This window comes from Pseudoliparis swirei, chromosome 23, assembly GCF_029220125.1.
Source record: "Pseudoliparis swirei isolate HS2019 ecotype Mariana Trench chromosome 23, NWPU_hadal_v1, whole genome shotgun sequence".
Lineage (NCBI taxonomy): Eukaryota > Metazoa > Chordata > Actinopteri > Perciformes > Liparidae > Pseudoliparis > Pseudoliparis swirei.
The window spans coordinates 11,522,528-11,543,277 of record NC_079410.1 but is presented as its reverse complement, the minus strand read 5'-3'; the positions used below and the strand labels follow the sequence as shown (position 1 = coordinate 11,543,277).

The 20,750-nt window shown below is 41.9% G+C and overlaps 1 protein-coding gene across 2 annotated transcripts; it reads right to left on the bottom strand.

Moving 5' to 3' along the window:
• Window positions 1-79: 79 nt before the first annotated feature.
• On the bottom strand, window positions 80-20,444 carry LOC130188112 (arf-GAP with dual PH domain-containing protein 1-like). 2 transcript variants are annotated; one of them, XM_056406210.1, is made up of 11 exons: window positions 20,282-20,444; window positions 17,534-17,664; window positions 16,109-16,200; window positions 14,737-14,819; window positions 4,284-4,396; window positions 3,830-3,976; window positions 3,403-3,486; window positions 3,003-3,065; window positions 2,657-2,728; window positions 2,212-2,440; window positions 80-2,128 (listed from the first exon to the last, which is right to left on the bottom strand). In XM_056406210.1, exons 1-11 carry the CDS (start codon window positions 20,370-20,372, stop codon window positions 2,100-2,102), a joined length of 1,134 nt encoding a protein of 377 aa, XP_056262185.1. In that variant the 5' UTR covers window positions 20,373-20,444; the 3' UTR covers window positions 80-2,099. The 2 variants fall into 2 exon arrangements, with proteins under 2 accessions (XP_056262185.1, XP_056262187.1); XM_056406212.1 differs by having other exon boundaries at window positions 80-2,125.
• Between the last annotated feature and the right edge of the window lie 306 nt (window positions 20,445-20,750).

Genomic DNA, 20,750 nt, shown 5'->3' with positions numbered 1-20,750 from the left:
GAAAAATATTCTGCCCAGTGCATTTCTTATAGTCTGTGAACAATATTTACCAGTTGTTAATAAAAGAAGTAGAGGCGTCTGACTGTTGCTTTGGTAGATTTAATCGTAGTCATAGAAACTGTACATTTTCATGTTCACCGTAATGTATTGATTTTTGGCTTTACTACTTTTCAATGTGCAACTCATTTCTTGTATCTGAAAGATAACTACAATAAAAAGTAAAAGAAATGTGGCTTTAACCCATTTAATAGTGACAACATTTCAGTTTCATTTAGCAGGTTCTCCCTTTACTTAACTCCGAGGGTCATGGCGAGTTTAACTCCTCCTCTGTCTCCATCTGCTGGTTACAGTATACCACATGAAAGTAAACGCTGAAGTGGATCACTATTCATAGTTTTACAAAAACGAGACCCAAAGGAATGCAAGCCAAACCTTAAATGTGATTATTAACATTTCACAAACCAGTTAACATTCAGCTGGATAAAGAGCAAAAACATGATTATTATTATTTCCTCAGTGCTTGGCAATTTAGCATCACAAGCTACATATTAGCAAGTGTTTGGTTAAAAAAAAAAAAAAACATTGAAAATTAAATATCATTGTACCCATACATGGAATAAATGTGAGCATCTGCATACTTATTATATTACAGTAAACAGAGAAAAACATCTTTTGACATCTGAGCAGCAACAATTCTGATTCCTACAAACATTCAGGTCAGGATGCCAGACCTCTTTCAGTTATGTAAGTAACATTATGACACAGATGGGTGAGTTAGGCCAACATTCATGAGCTTAGGGGTGATCGGGACTCCCTAAGGAACGGGTCTGTCAGATAAGGAGGTTGATGGTATGATGAGTTGGGATGGTAGGCGGAGAAGTGGTAACTATCTCACCTGAAGGTATTTTTCTCTGTCACACTTACAGTTTTTCTCGATTGATTACACACAAAAACTGGAACTTATAACACAATGACCACAACCTGTAACTCATGTGCCAACTCCCTAAACCAATTCTGCTAAACTATAAGCACAAGTATCTGCTTTAGACACAGATTTCAATTGTTAGCCACACTTTCTTCAAAATACAACACACAAGTATCTGCTTTAAACACAGATTTCAATTGTTAGCCACACTTTCTTCAAAACACTAAACACCATCCTCTCTACTTTGCACACTTCATCAATGCCAAAACCTCCTTGTGTTCAGACAGAACACACTGCTATTCAATTGGCAAAACTTCCATTTCCATGGCTGTTGTGCAATTTGGAATCAAGGCTTTAGCAATATAAGGGCCACAGGTGACCTCCTGATTTGAAGAAGAATGGATGAAAACATGGAAGGTAGAGGAGACTAGAGAGGCAGAGGAGTAAGGGTAAGAGGACGAGGATGAGGATGAGGAGGAGGAAGAGGTGGAAGAGGAGGATGTTGATGAGGTCCTGTGGCCAGACAGGAACCGACGACAGGACGAAGACACATTTTTTTCGTCCTTTTTTATTTACACTTTTCTTTCTTTTTTTGTTGACTGTTGTAGTCTATTTTCTATTGTTTATTCTGTGAAACAATTATAAAAAAGAAAGAAACATTTTTGTTGTATATTTGTGTGTTGTTTTATATTTTGAGTTAATACACTATACATTTACAATATTTTACAACAGGAGAAAGCGTACAGTACCACTGGACATGAAAAGGCATAATGCTCCTGATAAGGCCTTCATACTTGTGTTTTCCCATTTCATCGTAGTGTTTTCCATTGAGCACATCAGTGTTCAATCGATGCTTAGAATGTCTACTCATATAATGGGCTGTGTTTGTCATTTGAAAACAAAATACCCTTTTGAGGTGACATAACACTGTTTTGAAAGCAAAGTTGCATTTTGCAGGAGATATAAAGGGTTTTGCATTTTGTGTGAGTGGTTTTGGGATTTGTGTTTAGAGTTTTGAGAAAACGAGGCATGCTTTAAAAAAATTTGTTTAAGCAATCGAGAAAAACTGTAAGTCGTTATAAATACTTCCAATATGAGATATCAAGCGTGTATCGCAGGTGCTTCTCTATGTCCAGCTTCAGTCTCTGCAACATATCTTCAAGCACTAAGACAGTCATGGTTTGTGCTTAAAATAGGCCTCTACTGCAGAGAGAATGGAAACCATAAATATCAGACTCGTAAATTAAGAATAAAAGTGCTAAATAATGACATAATGTTCAGTTTACCTGCATACTCCTGAGGCAGCATCGGTCTGTGGATGACAGTCTGAAATGCTGCGATCCAGTCTTTCTGATCCTCCTCGGTCTCACATGCAAATAGAAACTTCCTGTCTGGGGTCACGATGGTAATTCCAAACTGCCAATGGTAGCCTTGAGTGTTTGTGGGGAGGCCGGGAAGCACGGTGTAGCCGTTTTCCTCACAGCCAATGAACACCTCTCCTCGCGCATAAGCATCCTGGCAGCAGAGGGAGAGACGCATATTTAATCCTCTGGAATCAAACTGCAACGCTGCGTTGTTGAATGAAACGTAAACACTCATTTATAGTGTTATAGTGTTCTTTAAAAGGTGCTGAAGCCAAAATATAGATGCAGCTCGATGGAAAGCTATTTATCTAAACATATTTCACAGAATAGCCAGAGACTAATACACGGTAGAAATAAGTGTTTATACCAGTGGATCTTTGAAATACATGAGCCTCCTGTCATCCATCGTGAACCATCTCTTCTTGAAGCCCTCTCTGTGCTGTGGGACAGAAACAAAAGCAGCAGGCCAATACATAAGTAGCAACAAATTGCTCCCGAATCGTTGGGCCTTCGGTGTAAATGTGGCGGGAATTATTAGTTACAAGTACCAGTACAAATCCATTTATCAAATGTAAAATAATATATACTCCTCTGCTGTCATGTTTGTCGCAAGACACTGTTTTAGGCATTGCGTAGCTCCCGAACAACATATAAGTCACATGGTAGAAAAGTAATACATCAACAAAATGTTGCAGAAAAACGAAATGCTTTACTTTTGGCCCAGTCTTCTCCATGAAACCCTCCTTTATGTAGTTCCTGGTCAGCTTTGGCAACAACTGGAGAAACACAAGGACATGTAGTCATTGATAATGTGTGTGTGTGTGTGTGTGTGTGTGTGTGTGTGTGTGTGTGTGTGCGTGTGAGAGTGTGTGTGTGTGTGTGTGTGTGAGAGTGAGAGTGTGAGTGGTGGGGGGGTGGGGTATTATTGTTTTCTATTTTGATTTTTTTTTTTCCCCTAACATGTTGGCCTTATTGATGTTTCAAAGATGTTCAAATATACTGAATCAGAAAATTAAATAACCATAATGTGTTTGTTTTTTATTGTGTAAAGTAAAGACAATATACAAAGACATGTTTTTGTATGTGCATGCATGTGTGTGTTCGTGGACTCACATCAGAGGTCGATGCTCCAGGAAAAGCCACCTGAAGGTAGTGAAACCGGGCTGCTCTGATGGCATTGAACCAGTCCACCATTTCCTGTAAGACAGGGCATCAGGAAGTTCAGTGACGGGCCTTTACTGAAATACCTTTTCCTCACACATGCATCATCAGCCCTGACGTCCATAATAACCTCCAATGGCAAAGACAACACGTCTAAACCCAAAGGAGATGTGCTCAATCCTGTAGAAGTAGCATATTCTCACAAGATTGTTTATGCTGCATGACGTTTATGAAGCCGTATTAAGGATTATAAAACTTGTAATAGCAAACTATGTCCACTAGAGGGACATGCCTAGCTTTTGCTGAATCCTTTAGACATATTCCTGCTCCTTTTTTTTATTCCACTTAAAACACAGAACAGAAAGGCACTGCTTCTTACCTTTCCATCCTCATGGTAAACAAAGATATTCCGAGTGCTGTTGTCCTTTAAATAAGTTATCTGCAAGCCCTGGGAGGTGCCGATTTTTGTTGGCTGGAAAGTGGCATTCACAGTATTGAGCTTCATTATCGCTTTGGGCTCTCTGGCCTGCAGAAAAGAAGAATATTTTAAGAAGATGGAAAGTGAATTGTTTGTGTTCGCTCTCCTTCCATCTTTCTTAAAAATGCTCAACGTGAAATATAAAATGATGCATTAGAGTACCATCTATTAACAGTGTGACCACCGTGAGAGAATCATGTTCTTGTGCTTATAACCACAGTCCTAAGCAACATTTTTAAATGGGAGTTGAATGGAATCTCCATATCCCATCAGAAAAATTAGGACATTTCTATAGAGGGGGACTTTTTTTAATTGAAGGTATATAAAATTAGGAAGTGGGAGGATGGACACTCACATCGTGCTTGTTGAAGTACTTCAAAACACCTTCCCGTTCGGACAGAATAAAATTTCGGCTGAGGTACTGTCCGTTGTCCCTACCTCGTTTCCATAGAAACCCCTCTCTGTAGCCTGCCGGGGAAGAACGCATGGAGCAGAAACAAGAGAAAAACAAAGACACAGACATGTTTACAACATTCACACAGAAGGGAAATTCACACGTCACAATTTGCTCACGGCTGCTCAGGCTCACGGCTGGTAACCACACTGACACACACTGACAAATTTATTGTTAGCAATACCACTCTAACAAGCACACATGCTGGGGCTGGCAGCATATGGTAGAGAGAGAGAGCCCCCCTTGCTTCCTTCCTTTTATTCTCTCCCGGTAGCTCCTCCCACCAGGAAGCCCTTCCAGGCCAGGTACCCGGCTGCAGCGGGGGAGGGTCGTCACAATATGGAATATCAAGCTATGGTAAACTTCACTCTTATTTAGAAAGATTTAAGTTAGCAGAAGTAGTTGTTTTGGGGTGCGCTGTAAACACATCACAAATAGTCTAAAGCTGATTTGGCTAACCTGTTAGCATGTTGCCCATTTACACATCCAGCAGACAGAACAACACCACAGACCCAAAGACTATAAACATCCAATAATCATTTGTCTTTCTTTAGTTGCTGAATACTCTGCTATGCTTTGCTATGTTTTTGACGGCCATGGTGCGAGTTTGCTATAAAATGGAAACTCTCGAACGCTATGTAGAGCTGCAGGGACACAACGACTTTGGATCCATTATGTAAAAATGTAATTACATTTTTTGGGGTTTGGGCTTTACAATCTCTACATCCTATTTTTTCCAGGACCCTCAGATCGATACAGTGGCCATTCAAGAGTGAGACCGTTACACAGAACACTGATCCAGAAACAATGCTGGCGGTGACCACTAAGAGTCGTATTAGAAGCTGTAATAATGTGTGTGTGTGTGTGTGTGTGTGTGTGTGTGTGTGTGTGTGTGTGTGTGTGTGTGTGTGTGTGTGTGTGTGTGTGTGTGTGTGTGTGTGTGTGTGTGTGTGTGTGTGTGTGTGTGTGCGTGCGTGTGTGTGTGTGCACTTGTAGTGTATGTGGCCACTATAGAGCAGCTCAGCAGTGGTGGGAGGAAGCACATAAATAACTGATGGCTTCCTCTACCGGCCTGTAGACGCACAAAAAGACGTTTTGTCAACCCCCAATGCTCCATTGTATCACAATGATCAGTGCCTTTGTAGGAATGAACATATATATCGATATAGATATATATGTTCATTCATAGATATATAGATATATATGTTCATTCCTACACTGGGTTATGATGACTCAAGTCTTAGTTTTGGTTTTATAGACGCTGCGATCTAAAAATATTATCTTTCATTTTTGTGTTGTATTGTCTGTAACGTTGTGTAATGTGCTACTGCTGCTGTCTTGGCCAGGACACTCTTGTAAAGGAGATTTTTAATCTCAATGAGGCATTTCCTGGTTAAATCAATTTAAAAATTAAAAAAATACAAATATATCTATATAAATAGATAGATAGATAGATGGATAGGTGAATAGATATATGGTATTCTATTATATTTCTCATATGCTCCATCATTAATTTCTTCTAAAACTTGTTATCAAACATTCCCTAGACGCACAGATCTTGTTGGCTCTGTTCCTGACACTGTCCTCTCTGCCCATCCCCAGTGTGAGTCAACAGAAACAACACTTCAGGAAGAACTGTCATTGCTCTATGCGTAATTTACCACAGCTGTAAGATGCTGGAAATGTGTGTAAATGTACCTTGAAAATTCTTGAAAAGTGCTTGAATTTGACTTTGGAAACGGTTTAGGAACCCAAAATATAATAGCAATAACCCCTTGGGACGCCAACTCTCAGCCTCACATAAATAGCATGCAACTATCTACTTCTGACTACATGGAAATCTCTAAATAGCCAACAAACAAATAAATCACTTCCCCTGCGAGGAACACTCCAAGGAAAGCATTTCCATTTAAAGTAAAAAGCCTCATTCAAATGCTGGTATGGTATGAGCTAAATTTAATGTGATAAAGAAGCAAAAAAACAGGTCAGGATTTTAAAAGGAAAATGTGCCAGAAAATGTCCACTTTCCACAGGGAAATGAAGCTGGAATTATCACTTTAATGTTTCATCTCTTTCCTTCATTCCTTTCTCACTTTGCATGCATCTTTATACAGCAATAAAGTCGCCGTCGACTGGTCTGGGCTGCTGTTAACTTCTAGTTGCGCAATAGCTTCATCGATTATTCAGGATTCGGAAGTGTTTTCCCCACTGCTGAGAGGGGAGTCGGACTGTGGACCACAACATAACACTGTGGAGAACAACAACGTCATTAAAACAGGAGGGCAAATATTTGCAAACACTTGGGAGACCAAAGCAGGTTTTTGACCACAGCGTCTCGCTGCTCAAGTCCTGGCACAAAATAGGAGCAATGTTACATGGAATTGTATAGAGAGTATACAAAAGACACTATTCTTCCTCTGAGACACTCAGTCACATGCTCCGAAAGCTCTGCACAGCACAACACAGGAGGCCTTTGACAGGGAGGGAGAAGGACGAAGAGGCACAGAGTGGAAGCGTTTGACAGTCATGAGACTCGGATAATAGTGCCTTATCTTATCAACCTTTAACCCTTGTGTTGCCTTCGGGTCAATTTGACCCGATTCAATGTTTCACCCTCCTGTCGCCTTCGGGTCAATATGACCCGATTCAATGTTAACCCTCCTGTTACCTTTATATATATTTACTAATATATTTTACCCTTGAGGTCAATATGACCCCAGCTATTAAAATCTCCAGAAAATTATTAGAATTAATATTGTTTTCCAAGTTTAAGTGTGAGGTACTTTATGTTTGTTTGTTGACTCCCGAAAGAACACCGACATTAAACATTGAATCGGGTCAAATTGACCCGAAGGCGACAGGAGGGTTAAGGGTTAAGTAGAGATTAACCTTTAAAAGAGATGTTTTTATTATTCTCCCAAATTGTGTTTTAACTGCAAGGCTGCTCAATGTGTGACCCTGTTAGAACTTAGCATGATGTTATTTAAAGTGGAACTGTGTTGTGAACTTGACACTGTGGTTCTAGAAATGACATCACTCTACTACAAATGTGATGAGAAAGTCCCGCCCATATCGTATGCATGGAAGGCATGAAGTAACACAGGAAACGTCCTTAAAAACAGCCTCAGACCACGACCTCTATCAGGTTAACTGACTATTGTTGCACAACTTTACGTTTCGGCACAAAAGTCACAAAAGGAAAAACCTTTTCAATCAATAAAACCTGATAGAAGGTGTATGTCTTGATCAGGAGAACATAGAGAACATGCAGACAGGCCCATAAGTATTTGGACTGTGAATTCAAATGATTTAAACTGAAGAAATCAATATGTGGTTGGAGTTTCGAAATTAGGCTACAGACATTTTTACACAGCCATTCCCAATTTTTAGAGGCTGGAAAGTAATTTTACAAACTAACATAGTTGTGAATATAATGATTATTTCTAATACTTTGAGGAAATTAATTTGCATATAACGGTTGCCTGAAGTTACACCCACAGTGTGAATTCCTCTGCTGAGTTTCCTCCCTTGAGATGCTTTGCCATCCCTTTACTGAAGCCTCTTTCAGTTGCTACTTGTTTGAGGATCTTTCTACCTTTAATTTTATCTGAAGTAAATCAAAAGCTTGCTCACTTGAGTTGTGACTGACTCGGCCATTGAAGAATATTTCATTTATTTGCCTTAAGAAGCTCTTAGGCTGTTGTCACAGTATGTTTTGGCTCATTATCCATCTGTACTGAGAAGCGTCGTCCAGTCAGTTTTGTAGCATGAGGCTGAATCTGAGTAGATATTAAAACCCTAAACACCTAAACACTCATCCTGCCCCATATCAGCTGTGACATCCTCAATGAACACCAGTGAGCGAGTTCCATTGGCAGCCATACCGGCCCACGCCATAACACTGCCTCCACCATGTTAACCAGATGATGTTTGCTTCAGATTAGAAGTTATTCCTTTCCTTCTCTTCACTTTTCAATTCCCATCATTCTGGTACAAGTTAATCTTGGTTATCTAAAACGGATCAGGCTTATTCAGATGTGTTCTGCAAGTCTAGTCTGGCCTTCCTGTTCTTCTGTGTTTCAGATTCACGAAGGCATCTTTTGATTGTAGACATTGACGATCACACGCTTATCTCCTCCAGAGTATTCCTAACTTTAATAGATGTTATTAAGGTGTCTTTCTTCACCAAGCAAATAATTCTGCTACATCCACTTTAGAGGTGTTCTGTGGTTTAGTTGTGATATAAAATAAATATTCATAGGTTATTGTTGTTGTGCACCGACAGATATGCTAGAGAGGTTCAGGTCATTTATGTTCGCTTTCTCTCATTCCAGGCTTCCTGATTGTTTTCACCTGTCATCCCACCTGTCTCCTATGCTCATCAGTGTCAGCCCCGCCCCTGATTGGTCCCACCTGTGTCTTGTTACCATGTGCTTAAATTCCCCTGTCTCCCAGTGTTCCTTGTCAGTTCGTCTTGTCTTTTGCCATGATCAGGTCAGGGTATTTTGTGCTCTTGAAAAGTTTTGATCCTCACTACGTGAGCGCTTTCATTTGCTCACTGCAGAACTGAAAAATAAAGTACTTACAAATACTTTATCTCTGGCTCCCGGTCGTGCAATTGGGTCCTACTTCCTAAGTGTCTGAGTTCGTAACAGCACGGACTGACCATTATGGGCCCAGACGCCCCCAGAACGACTCACGCCGCTCTGTCGGTACAGGGCGTGACGATTTTTCATCACGAGGAAAAGCTGGACAAAGTCAGCCAGGAAATACAAGAGCTGAGAGGACGCCAGGCCGGGGTTCAGGAAGAATTATCTACACAGATGCAACAACTGGTTGCCCAAATGAATAATTTTTTCACTCATCAACAGACTGCTCCTCCGGTGACGTCATCCACAGCTGAGAGTTTGCCTGTCAAAACTCCAGCTGACTACCCAGGTCAGGCTGTTTCTTCCCCTTTACGGCTGGCTCTTCCGGAGAGATTTTCCGGAGACTCTTCGAATTGCAGAGCCTTTCTGGTACAGTGTGATCTGCATTTCCAACACAACCCAGCAGCTTTTTTATCTGAGCATGGTAAAGTGGCGTTTATTGTGTCTCATTTAACGGGAAGAGCTGCAGCCTGGGCTACTGCAGAATGGTCTAGAGACACCGAACTATGTTACTCATTGGCCGATTTCATAGAGACTATGAGCCGCATTTTTGACCACTCATCGCCTGCTACGGAGGCCAGCAGAAGACTGTTTCAAATACGTCAGCTCAACCGTCAGGTGGTTGATTATGCCATCGAGTTTCGTACAGCAGCAGCGGACAGCGGATGGAATGTTCATCTGGAATCCTCATCGCTGTGGCCATCCGGATCGATAACCGCCTTCGGGAAAGAGAGAGGGAGCGCCGACGCAACCGAGTTGTTATTCCCAGCTTCCAGAATTCGCCTCGGAGGGTCGCGCCGCCAGCTGAGGATTTCCAGCTCATGTTACCGGACCATCAGAGGACTACACTTCCGAATGACTCGTGAACCCATGCAGCTTGGAAGAACCAGGCTTTCGCTGGAGGAGAGGCAGCGCCGTCTCACGGAGGGTTGCTGTTTCTACTGCGGCCAGCCGGGTCATCAACTCGCTTCATGCCCGGAAAAGATCGTGCTCACCAGTCAAAAGGAGGGCGCTGGTGAGCAAGTTTCCGCAGACTTCCTCCTCGACCTGTTACTCAGGTAGACATTTGTATTAACAATCAGACCATTGACCAGGGTGTGTTAATAGACTCAGGGGCTGACGAAAGCCTTATAGACTGGGGCCTAGTCAAACAGCTAAAAATAAAAACTGTCCCGCTATCTCATCCTGTTAGTGCCAGTGCCTTAGACGGCCGCTTGTTGTTCACAGTTACCCATTGCACTGAGCCCATACGGATTACTATAAATAAGGACCATACCGAGAGCATGCAATTCCATATTTTTGAGTCGGCTCAGTACCCGATTATTTTGGGGTTTCCTTGGCTGAAGATCCACAATCCTCACATAGACTGGCTTTCAGGGAAGTTAAGGAATGGGGAGAGGATTGTAAGGGCAGGTGTAAACTCGCAACCTGTTAATGCACCAACAGACTCTAGTAGGATCATTATAGATCACCCTGACTATCCTGATCTACAGAAGGTACCTTCCTGTTACCATGATTTAAAGGAAGTTTTAACAAGTCTAAAGCCTTGTCGCTACCTCCTCACCGAGATTTTGACTGTCCCATTGATCTCTTACCGGAGCCCCATTCCCAAGGGAGACTTTACTCGATTTCGAGACCTGAGAGAACAGCAATGGATGAATACATCTCCTCTTCACTCAAATCAGGGATTATCCGTCCTTCATCGTCTCCAGCCGGAGCGGATTCTTTGTGGGAAAGAGAGACGGGTCTCTGAGAACGTGAATAGACTACAGTCCACTAAATGACATTACGGTGAAGAACCGCTATCCTCTGCCACTCATGTCATCTGCTTTTGAACTGCTTCAAACGGCCAAGATATTCACCAAGTTGGATTTAAGAAATGCATATCACTTGGTTAGAATAAGAAAAGGGATGAGTGGAAGACTGGATTCAACACTCAGAATGGTCACTATGAGTACTTGGTAATGCCTTTTGGACTGTGCAATGCACCGGCTGTTTTTCAAGCTTTGGTGAATGAGGTTTTGTTTGAATTCTTGAATATTTCAGTGTTTGTGTATCTGGATGACATACTGATTTTCTCCCCAGACGCTAAATCTCATGTTAACCATGTCCGCCAGGTTTTGCAGAAACTACTGGAGAATCAGCTATATGTCAAGGCAGAGAAGTGTGAGTTCCACACAGAAGAGGTGTCTTTCTTAGGATACATAGTCTCACCTAATCATATCCAAATGGATCCTGCGAAAGTCAGTGCAGTATCCCAGTGGCCCACACCAGACTCCAGGAAAAAGGTTCAGCAGTTCCTAGGATTTGCTAACTTCTATAGGAAGTTTATTAGAATTTCAGTTCTGTTGCTGCCCTCTGCATGTTCTGACTTCTCCTAAGGTTCCTTCAAGTGGACCCCCCAGGCGGATCTCGCTTTCCAACTTCTCAGAGATAGATTCACATCAGCTCCCATACTCACCATTCCAGATCCCCAGCGCCAGTTTATGGTCGAGGTGGATGCTTCCAATGAGGGAATTGGAGGAGTACTGTCTCAACGTTCTGCAGAAGACAACAAAATGCATCCATGTGCTTACCTGTCGCGGAAGTTGACAACGGCAGAGCGGAATTATGATGGGAAACAAGGAACTGTTAGCTGTAAAAGCTGCCCTCGAGGAATGGAGACACTGGCTAGAGGGTGCAGAGCATCCGTATTTAGTCTGGACAGATCACAAGAATCTAGAATATATAAGAAAGGCTAAGCGTCTCAACTCCCGTCAGGCCAGGTGGACACTTTTCTTTAGTAGATTCAACTTCACACTCTCTTTTCGTCCCGGGTCTCAGAATCAAAACCCGATGCTTAGTCTCGCCTTTACGATCCCGAACCACTTGCGGTAGAGCCCAAGACCATCCTTCCACTTAACCGTGTGATCGGAGCCTTTTCCTGGCAAGTGGAGTCAGACGTTAAAGAGGCAAATGTCATGAATCCAGCACCTAGCGAGTGTCCCAACAATCTGCTGTTTGTTCCTGAGGCTCTTCACTCCAAGGTCATCCACTGGGCTCACTCATCTGTGCTTTCGTGCCATCCGGGAGTAGCAAGAACAATGTTCAGGATTCAACAACGTTTCTGGTGGCCATCCATGAAGAAAAATGTGGCAGAGTATGTAGCGGCTTGTCCGTGTGTGCGTGTAATAAGACCTCATCTCAAGTTAAGATGGGCTTGCTCCAGCCGCTGCCGATTCCCCAACGCCCTTGGTCACACATTTCGATGGATTTTGTGACAGGATTTCCTTCATCCAGAGGCAAGACTACGGTTCTAACAGTGGTTGATCGATTTTCAAAGATGGCTCACTTCATCCCATTGACCAAGCTTCCTCTGCCAAAGTCACCGCAGAGGTCATGATGAATCACATATTCCGGATCCATGGATTCCCTAATGACATTGTTTCCGACAGGGTCCACAATTCATTTCCGCTTTCTGGAAAGAGTTTTGTCGACTCATAGGTGCCACCGTCAGCCTGTCATCAGGATATCACCCTCAGTCAAATGGACAGTCGGAGCGCCTGAACCAAGAACTAGAGACTACGCCACGTTGTCTCGCCTCCCGAACCAGACCACCTGGAGTGACCACCTCACATGGGTCGAGGTTGCCCACAATACCCTTCCCACGGCGGCCACAGGTCTCTCTCCATTCCATTGTGTCAATGGTTTCCAGCCTCCACTTTTCCCTAACAACGAGGAAGAGGTGATGGTTCCATCGGCACATGCCATGATCAGACGTTGTCGCAGAGTTTGGGCTGGTGCTCGCCAGTCTCTTCTCCCAAGTTCAGCTCCGATGAAGGCTGTTGCGCACGTTCATCGCAGGGTCGCTCCTCCTACAGTCCAGGCCAAAGGTTTGGCTCTCTACCAAAGACTTACCACTCCATGTCGCCTCAAAGAAACTGGCTCCGAGATTTGTGGGTCCGCTTCCAGTGTCCAGAGTCATCAACCCGGCGCCGACGCTTGCAACTCCCAGGACCTTGAGAGTGCACCCAACGTTTCACGTTAGTAGAATCAAGCCGGTGTGTGAGAGCACACTTGTTCCCGCCTGCAAGCCCCCTCCACCGCCCCAGTTCTTTGAAGGGGGTGACGTTTACAAGGTCCGTAAGCTACTGGAGGTCCGTAATAGGGAGGGCAAGCAATTCCTGGTAGACTGGAAGGGTTACGGTCCTGAGGCTAGAAGCTGGATAGCTGCTTCATTTATCGTAGACAAGACTCTTATCCACGACTTTTACAATCAGCCTGGGCCATCAGGAGTTGGCCCTAGAGGGGGTACTGTTGTGCACCGACAGATATGCTAGAGAGGTTCAGGTCATTTATGTTCGCTTTCTCTCATTCCAGGCTTCCTGATTGTTTTCACCTGTCATCCCACCTGTCTCCTATGCTCATCAGTGTCAGCCCCGCCCTGATTGGTCCCACCTGTGTCTTGTTACCATGTGCTTAAATTCCCCTGTCTCCCAGTGTTCCTTGTCAGTTCGTCTTGTCTTTTGCCATGATCAGGTCAGGGTATTTTGTGCTCTTGAAAAGTTTTTGATCCCTCACTACGTGAGCGCTTTCATTTGCTCACTGCAGAACTGAAAAATAAAGTACTTACAAATACTTTATCTCTGGCTCCCGGGTCGTGCAATTGGGTCCTACTTCCTAAGTGTCTGAGTTCGTAACAATTGTTGACAAATACTGGACATTTATAAACACTTAAAATGTCCTAATATCTTGTTGTTTATGATACACCATTTATTACATGTTAATGTATATGATTCATTTAAATAGGGGTGGAGTAAAGAGCTGCCAATTGTTCATAATGTGTAGTTATTGTACACCTGGTTTTAAACGTGTGGTTTAAACACTGGAGGTGTTTTTTAAAAGGAGGAAAGGGGTGAAAGAGTAATTGTTTCTTTCGGCTGAGTAATATTTCAACTACTTTAACTTGCTTTACTTGGCTTGTCGTCAAAGGTCAATCTCTTGCCTTCACCATGGAAACAGTGCTAAGATCCCAGAATCAATCAATCAATCAATCAATCAATCAATCAAAAAATCAATCAATCAATCAGAATCGTAAAGATCTGAATGGCCCAATCTTAGTATCTGCACACCTGTTGCCAGATGCTTTTCGGGGGCCCTCATTATTGAATAGCTGAATCTCATTAGCAGTCCCTCTTTATCTTTTAATGAGGCGCCACCAGGCAATTAGCCGAGAGACATTTGTGACTCACACAGTCATGTGATTCAGCACAAGAGGCAGAGATGAGGGTTATGCAACATACATTTAGCGGGGAACTGAGCTTAGCCCAATGACAAAATGATTTGAACATGAGGAGCTGAAGTTGTCTTCCCCTGATGACCAACCCTCATTGTCTCTGCAACATAAGCCGTCCATCCATCGAGCGAGCACTCAGTCTAACTGGCATGCTAATTGGCAGGGCCATGTAAATAAGCAGTGGGTAATGGTGCCTACTGAGCCATTAATGTTATGAGTGCAAGATGAGATGCTTTCCTTTGGATTTCATCAGCGCTTTGACCCAAAAATGTTGGTAATGCTAATGGATGATGCCGTTTCCCTGCGGTGTATTAATTCAAAGCTGAACAGGCGGTGCCGTGTGAGACTAAGACGATTGTTTGTTTTTCGTGAGTAAGCAGGAAGTATAACGTGGTCGTCACAGCTGACCAGAGACGCATTTCATTCTTACCTGCTGAGTAAGGCTCCTGCCTCTCCACGCGCTGGAACTCCTTCCTCTCGTACTTGGCTCGGATCCATTGTTCTCGCAGGAGCCTGCAGACCAGTTACCGTTAGACACTCAGCTCTGCCTGGGTTTGATGTTTACTCCACGCTGAGGCTAATTTATTGTAAACATCTCATTAACATACATGGATGTCGAGTCTCGGAACCAGACTGCCTTCAAACGCTGAACAAAAGCAGTCAAACATTACTACCTCGCCATTGAAAGATGATATTGATGACCATATCTATCTCTATTAAATTATTTGTGTCTGGACTCTTTCTGTTCCTTTAATAATTATCTTTCACATTTGCAAAGAATCATGCATAAACAAACACCCTGCGGTTGTATGCATAATTAGATGTGCAATGTTATCTTCAAGGTGTCAGCATCACAATATCTTATGTAAAATCTTTCTTCCCTGAATGCTAAAACCTGTTTGTGGATAATGGAATTGCTTTTTTTCCTCTTGTCTCTATTTAATTATCCCTTTTTTGCAGACACAATCAGTAATATGTGTCTGTCTCTTTGCTCAAAATAACCACAAGATATATCAGCAGAGGATTGCAATGGTGTTAATTAATTATCTCACCCACTCAGAAGGCCACTTTGGAGTGACAACAACCTTCTGAACAAAGCTGTTTTTTGAAAAGTCATTCCATGCTGAACTACCTTTCAATGAAGATTTATTAGCACATTTCCAAATGTCCAAATTTGGTCAAATGAAACAATACATTCTTGCTTTGTTGAGCAAGAAAGTCGAGTTTTCATGCCAGCGGAGCAGCATCGGCAGGGCCTACATGTACCACGATGCATTGTGTGCAAGCTTCTGACGGCCAAGCTCCCCATAAACCATATGGTAATTCCAACAATATGGTAGATAAATTATCCAGATCGGGCAAACGTCCCTCAGGACCATCCATTTTAGCATGAACCCGGCCATATGCTCTGGCTCGGCTAAAGCAGCCGCAGCCTCGGCCCCAGTCTGCTGCAGCTCAAATAAATACGGCTGATTGTCTAAGTTAGCCAAAATAATGTAAATAAATGTATTCTTGCCCATAACATCCTGTGTATTCATATTTTAAGATGCAAACATAGCTAGTTTGCAATATAAGCGAAAAGAACCAGGAAGTTCTGTTTTGTTTTTTACTTCCCCTTTAAGACAGCTTCATTAGGTACAAGTGGATGTGCATGATAACCTTCACCAGCATGGCTGTTCAAAATCCAGACAAAAAAGGGAAGTTTCTACGTCCATCTGTGCTCTATATGCACTAATCACCCTTGGCGTTATTTGTCACCTGGATCAGACGTTTAGGAGGGCAGAGGAAGACCCATCACTTACATGCAGTCTTTCTGTGTCGGGCAGTAGTAGAAGGCAGGAACTATCTGCTCAAATGTGGCCTTGGCAGCATTGTTACCCACAGAGTCCATGAACTGCAGAGGGGAGGAAGAGAAACTGATGTTTGTGATATCTATGATATCTGTGTGTATTACTGTGTGCTCAGTGGCTTACTGCCTTTGAGCGCATGTGTGTTGGGCTTCTGCTTGCAGCTTGCAGGTCCCATTCTCTCTCACACACACACACACACACACACACACACACACACACACACAATGGTACATGAAAGCTTTTTGTAAGCGTGAACCTCCACAACATGTTTTACCAGTTTTGGGGATTTTGGGATCTGGTTGCACTCCCAACACATATTCCTATTGAGCATCTCAGATCTTTTAGCCATAGCAAAGCAGAAATGCTGCAATCAGAGAATTCTCAAATAAAATATTCATCGATTCATCTCTCTCTCTCTCGCTCTCTCTCTCTCTCTCTCTCAATTTGAAAAATCCTTTTAATTTATTATTTTTTAAATGCCTTTTCGAAAAAGAAAAAAAAAATTTAATGCCTTCTTGAAAATGTCATGGTCTGTGCTGGGCTTGTCCCACTAATTGACCGGTGCAGCTGCAAATCATTCCACAATCAAGCTCCAGGCTTGATATCCTCCAGCCCTGCACTCATTCCTTGCCAGATCGTCAGTTCGCAACCAGGAGCTAATGCGACAGCTCGAACACTCTGTACTCTCGCTTGTCTACTTCAGCCTGCTCCTGCCTGCCTACCCTTCCTCCAGCCTGCTTACCAGATCCCAGCCCCTGGTTATTTCATAATAAACACTCTAAAACCATTTCTGCTCTCAGTGTTCTGCTCTTGGGTCCAGCTCCACAATCAACATGACATAAAAATGCTTTCTTGAAAAAATACTTTTTTGAAAAATACTTTTTTGGAAACGATATATATATTTTTTTAATGCTTTTTTGCTAAATGCTTTAAAAATATTATTTTTGAAAAATGTTTTTTGAAAAACGCTTTTAATTTGTTATTTTTTAAATGCCTTTTTTAAAAATGTTTTTTGGGGGGAAATGCTTTTAAAATATTCTTTGTTTTAAATGCTTTTTTTTTAAATGCTTTAAAATTATTTTTTAATAATGCTTTCTTTTTAAATGCTATTAAAAAAAATGTAAATGCTTTTTAAAAAAATGCTTTTAGTTTATTATTTTTTAAATGCCTTTTTGTAAAATCCTTTTTTGAAGAAAAAAAATGTTGTATGTACAGTGGAGCATGGTTGAGTGAGGATGAGGCCAGAGGGTGCAGACATTACCTCAAGCCAAGTTTCAGGCTAAAGTTAATGGGTGGCCTTCTCTTACAAAACATGGGAAGCTTTCTAATTTTTCTGGATAAAATCATTTCACATACACAACAGACACAATGTCTTACCTCCACCTCAGAGGAGCTCCAGGGATCCAGCAGGACAGATTTCACTTTGCTGATCTGAACAATGTTTCTATGAAGGCCGGAGCAGCTGAGACACACAAACACTCCCAGAGTGTAGGATGCCCATTCCGGATCTGCAACACAGCATAAATACAGATGTAGCAAAAAACACTTATAGCAAAGTGACTGCTCACAATGAAACTTTTCTGAACTTCCTTCTTACAGATACTGATGGCTCAGCTATCATTGAAGCAGGTTGACCCAAGTGAACAGCAAACGCCATAACAACCAGTGGTTGACACTTTATGTAGTTCATTTGTATTTGCCAAAGAGGTTGGCCCAGAAAGAGCAGAAACATTTTTAGACAGGCTAATGGAAGAGATAAGGAACATAACAAGGCTATGGGGTTGGCTGTCTTTCAGATCCCGGTGAAGACCGACAGCTGGGTCTAAATGTGTTTTCTGTCTTCCTTTCTCACCATCTGCCTGTCTTTAAATGCATGCCCAATACTCCCTCAAGTAATGTGTCTTTGCATCTAAAATAATACATGTTAAGTGTCCTCACTTCAGCCGATACAGGAAGCAGTTTACCCAAAGAGCTCTTAGAGCTTGTCTCCATGACCTAGATCTAACAACCCAGTTCACATTCTAGAGTGATCAGAAAATCCTCCCCCAGTTTTACAGCTGATTAATAATTGGATGAATATCAGTCTAGATCTGAACTGTATTTAAGTTTGTGTGAGACCAGACAGGTTTTGCCTTTCCATTTTCCTGTCTGGTGGAAACATTGAGACGGTAGACCCGGCACACAGCCAGCTCACCCAGGATCACCCCGGTAGGGTCGTGTTTCAGATGTCATTCCTGCCCACAGACGATACAAAATGTCTCCTTTAATAATTTGTGTACACAACAGCCCAGGTGTACTGTACTTTGTTACTTTAACTAAGCAACACCTGCTTAGAAGTAGCGATGAACCATCTTTAAAATGTTAAAGTACCGGAGGCAAGCACATCATATGCCTATACTATGAATACATGTATCACGTATTATATATACTACAGAGATGCACTATATATGTGTGTTTCTCCATTGTTTTACTGTTGAATCACAAAAGTATGTGATGTGTTTTAAATGCAATGCGTGCATTTAAACTACAGCTACAACTACTGAAAATGTTTTATGAATATTGGAAATTGACAATATTCCCTCTATAACCGTTACGTGTGTGCAACATGTTATTCACACATTTAATTTACACTCTTGCAAACAATAAGTAGGTCATTACTACCTCCAACACCTCTGTGTTTCCCCTAATAAAACATGTACTGAAGACCTCTGTTCTAAAGCAAATGTAAACTGAAAAAAGGTTTTCTGCTGAAGTAGTTCAGTGAAAGTTCAGATCTTTCTCACCCAGTTCAAACATTTCTTTCAAAGGAAACCAAAGTGTAAAGAGCATGGCAATTCTGAATTTCACAATAACCATTGCATGCTTGTTTTTTTCCTTTTCTTTTTTATCGCGAGTAAATAGGTTGGCAGATATGGTATGACAACATACAGTACGCTACTCCATTTACATTTAGGTCCGAACAGACACAGAACAGGAAAGAGTCGCAGCACACAGCTCCAATCTGTAATCTTCATATCAATGCAAGGTGAGATTACGGCTGACGTGGAGGTTATGTTGTAACTGAGTCAGAGACTGAGGGAGTGTCAAGTAGTCTGCATGAGCGTGCTGCAGCCATCCAACCATTGCAAATAAAAAAACTAAGTGAACTTGTGCGACAAAAATAGCACAAGAGCAAAACAAAAAAAGCCTACCTTGTGCATAATCACAAAGCCACACACATGCATCTGTAAATAGAGACAAGTAGCTGATGTGTAGCTAGCCATCATCTCTGCATTGGGTGAGCCTCTCAGTACAACTGAGAAGTCAGTCTCCATGACAACCAGATACATAAAGTAAAATAGAGGATGGAAACATATTGGAATAGAGATGTAAGGGTTGAGAAAGCAGAAATGCATGAAGCACATTAAACTAAGTGGATGTACTTGATCAATTGATTAGTCAATAGAAAAAGAACACATATCATGATACTATTTTGATAATTGATCATATACTGGAAGTCATTTTAGTTGTATTTTTTTCAAGAAAACAAGAAACAATTGCTATATTTTCTCTGTCTACAGTTTCCCAAATAAGAGGTGTTGCTGATTTTCATAACTCACTGTAGGGTTATGCATGGATATAGATGGGCCTTTTTTCACAAGCCACACCTGTTTGCTGTGTGTTTTTTACCCCTTCTTGTGCCCATGTACTCACACTGCTAGTATGAGTGCAAATCAACTATAGGTGTGACCAATAGAGTAAGTGACCACATGTATATGCAAAAAGGAATCAACCTCCAGATGAATACATATTTAGATTACATTTACACTACATATACATAAGTACATATAAAAAGTGTGATAAATTCCCCACATAGGAATAACAATACATATGAGATATATGTTGTTTTTAACTAATGCTGAGCTCTTATACGATTCACTGTTTTATATTTACATATATTTACTATTACAATACATATTTACTTTTTCGTTAGAGCCCTCCCCAAATACATTACTCTTACATGTGCACTCTTTCATTTCTCTTCATTGTGTCCACTGTTCCATCATAACCGTACCTAGAGCATTAGGTTCGCTATAAGCTCAGAGAAGTGGGATAGTCATAGCATTTCTTTACAAACCAGCTTACCTGCAGCTCCGCAGTCGGCACAGTTTCCATTCCCAGGTTTCCCCAAAAGCTGTTTCACACGCTGACTGTTCTTTTCTTGATCCGAAGCCATAATGCAAATGATTCCGCCCAGATGGCTGCTCGGCGGCGGAAAACCTCAAACTCTCATGCATCAAAAGTAAGACTGTCGTCGGGACGCGCCTAATGAGAAGGCGGAATAGTAGAGCATGGTCAGTCTCGCGCATACGCTTAAGGCGCATAAGGCGTATACAAGAATACAGAAAAGTCTTCACTTTGTCTTTTTGTTGTGGAGTGAGACCTCTAGCGGTTGTTGTGATGTTATATTGAGATGACGGCGCTCCCACTCTGAGAGATGGACCTCCGTCTTTACCAATGACCTCCGGAAATATTGTAACGAGCTGAACGAATGCGTTTGGTGATACTGATATGGTGATAATAAAAAATATTGTTATATTAATAGTAATATTAT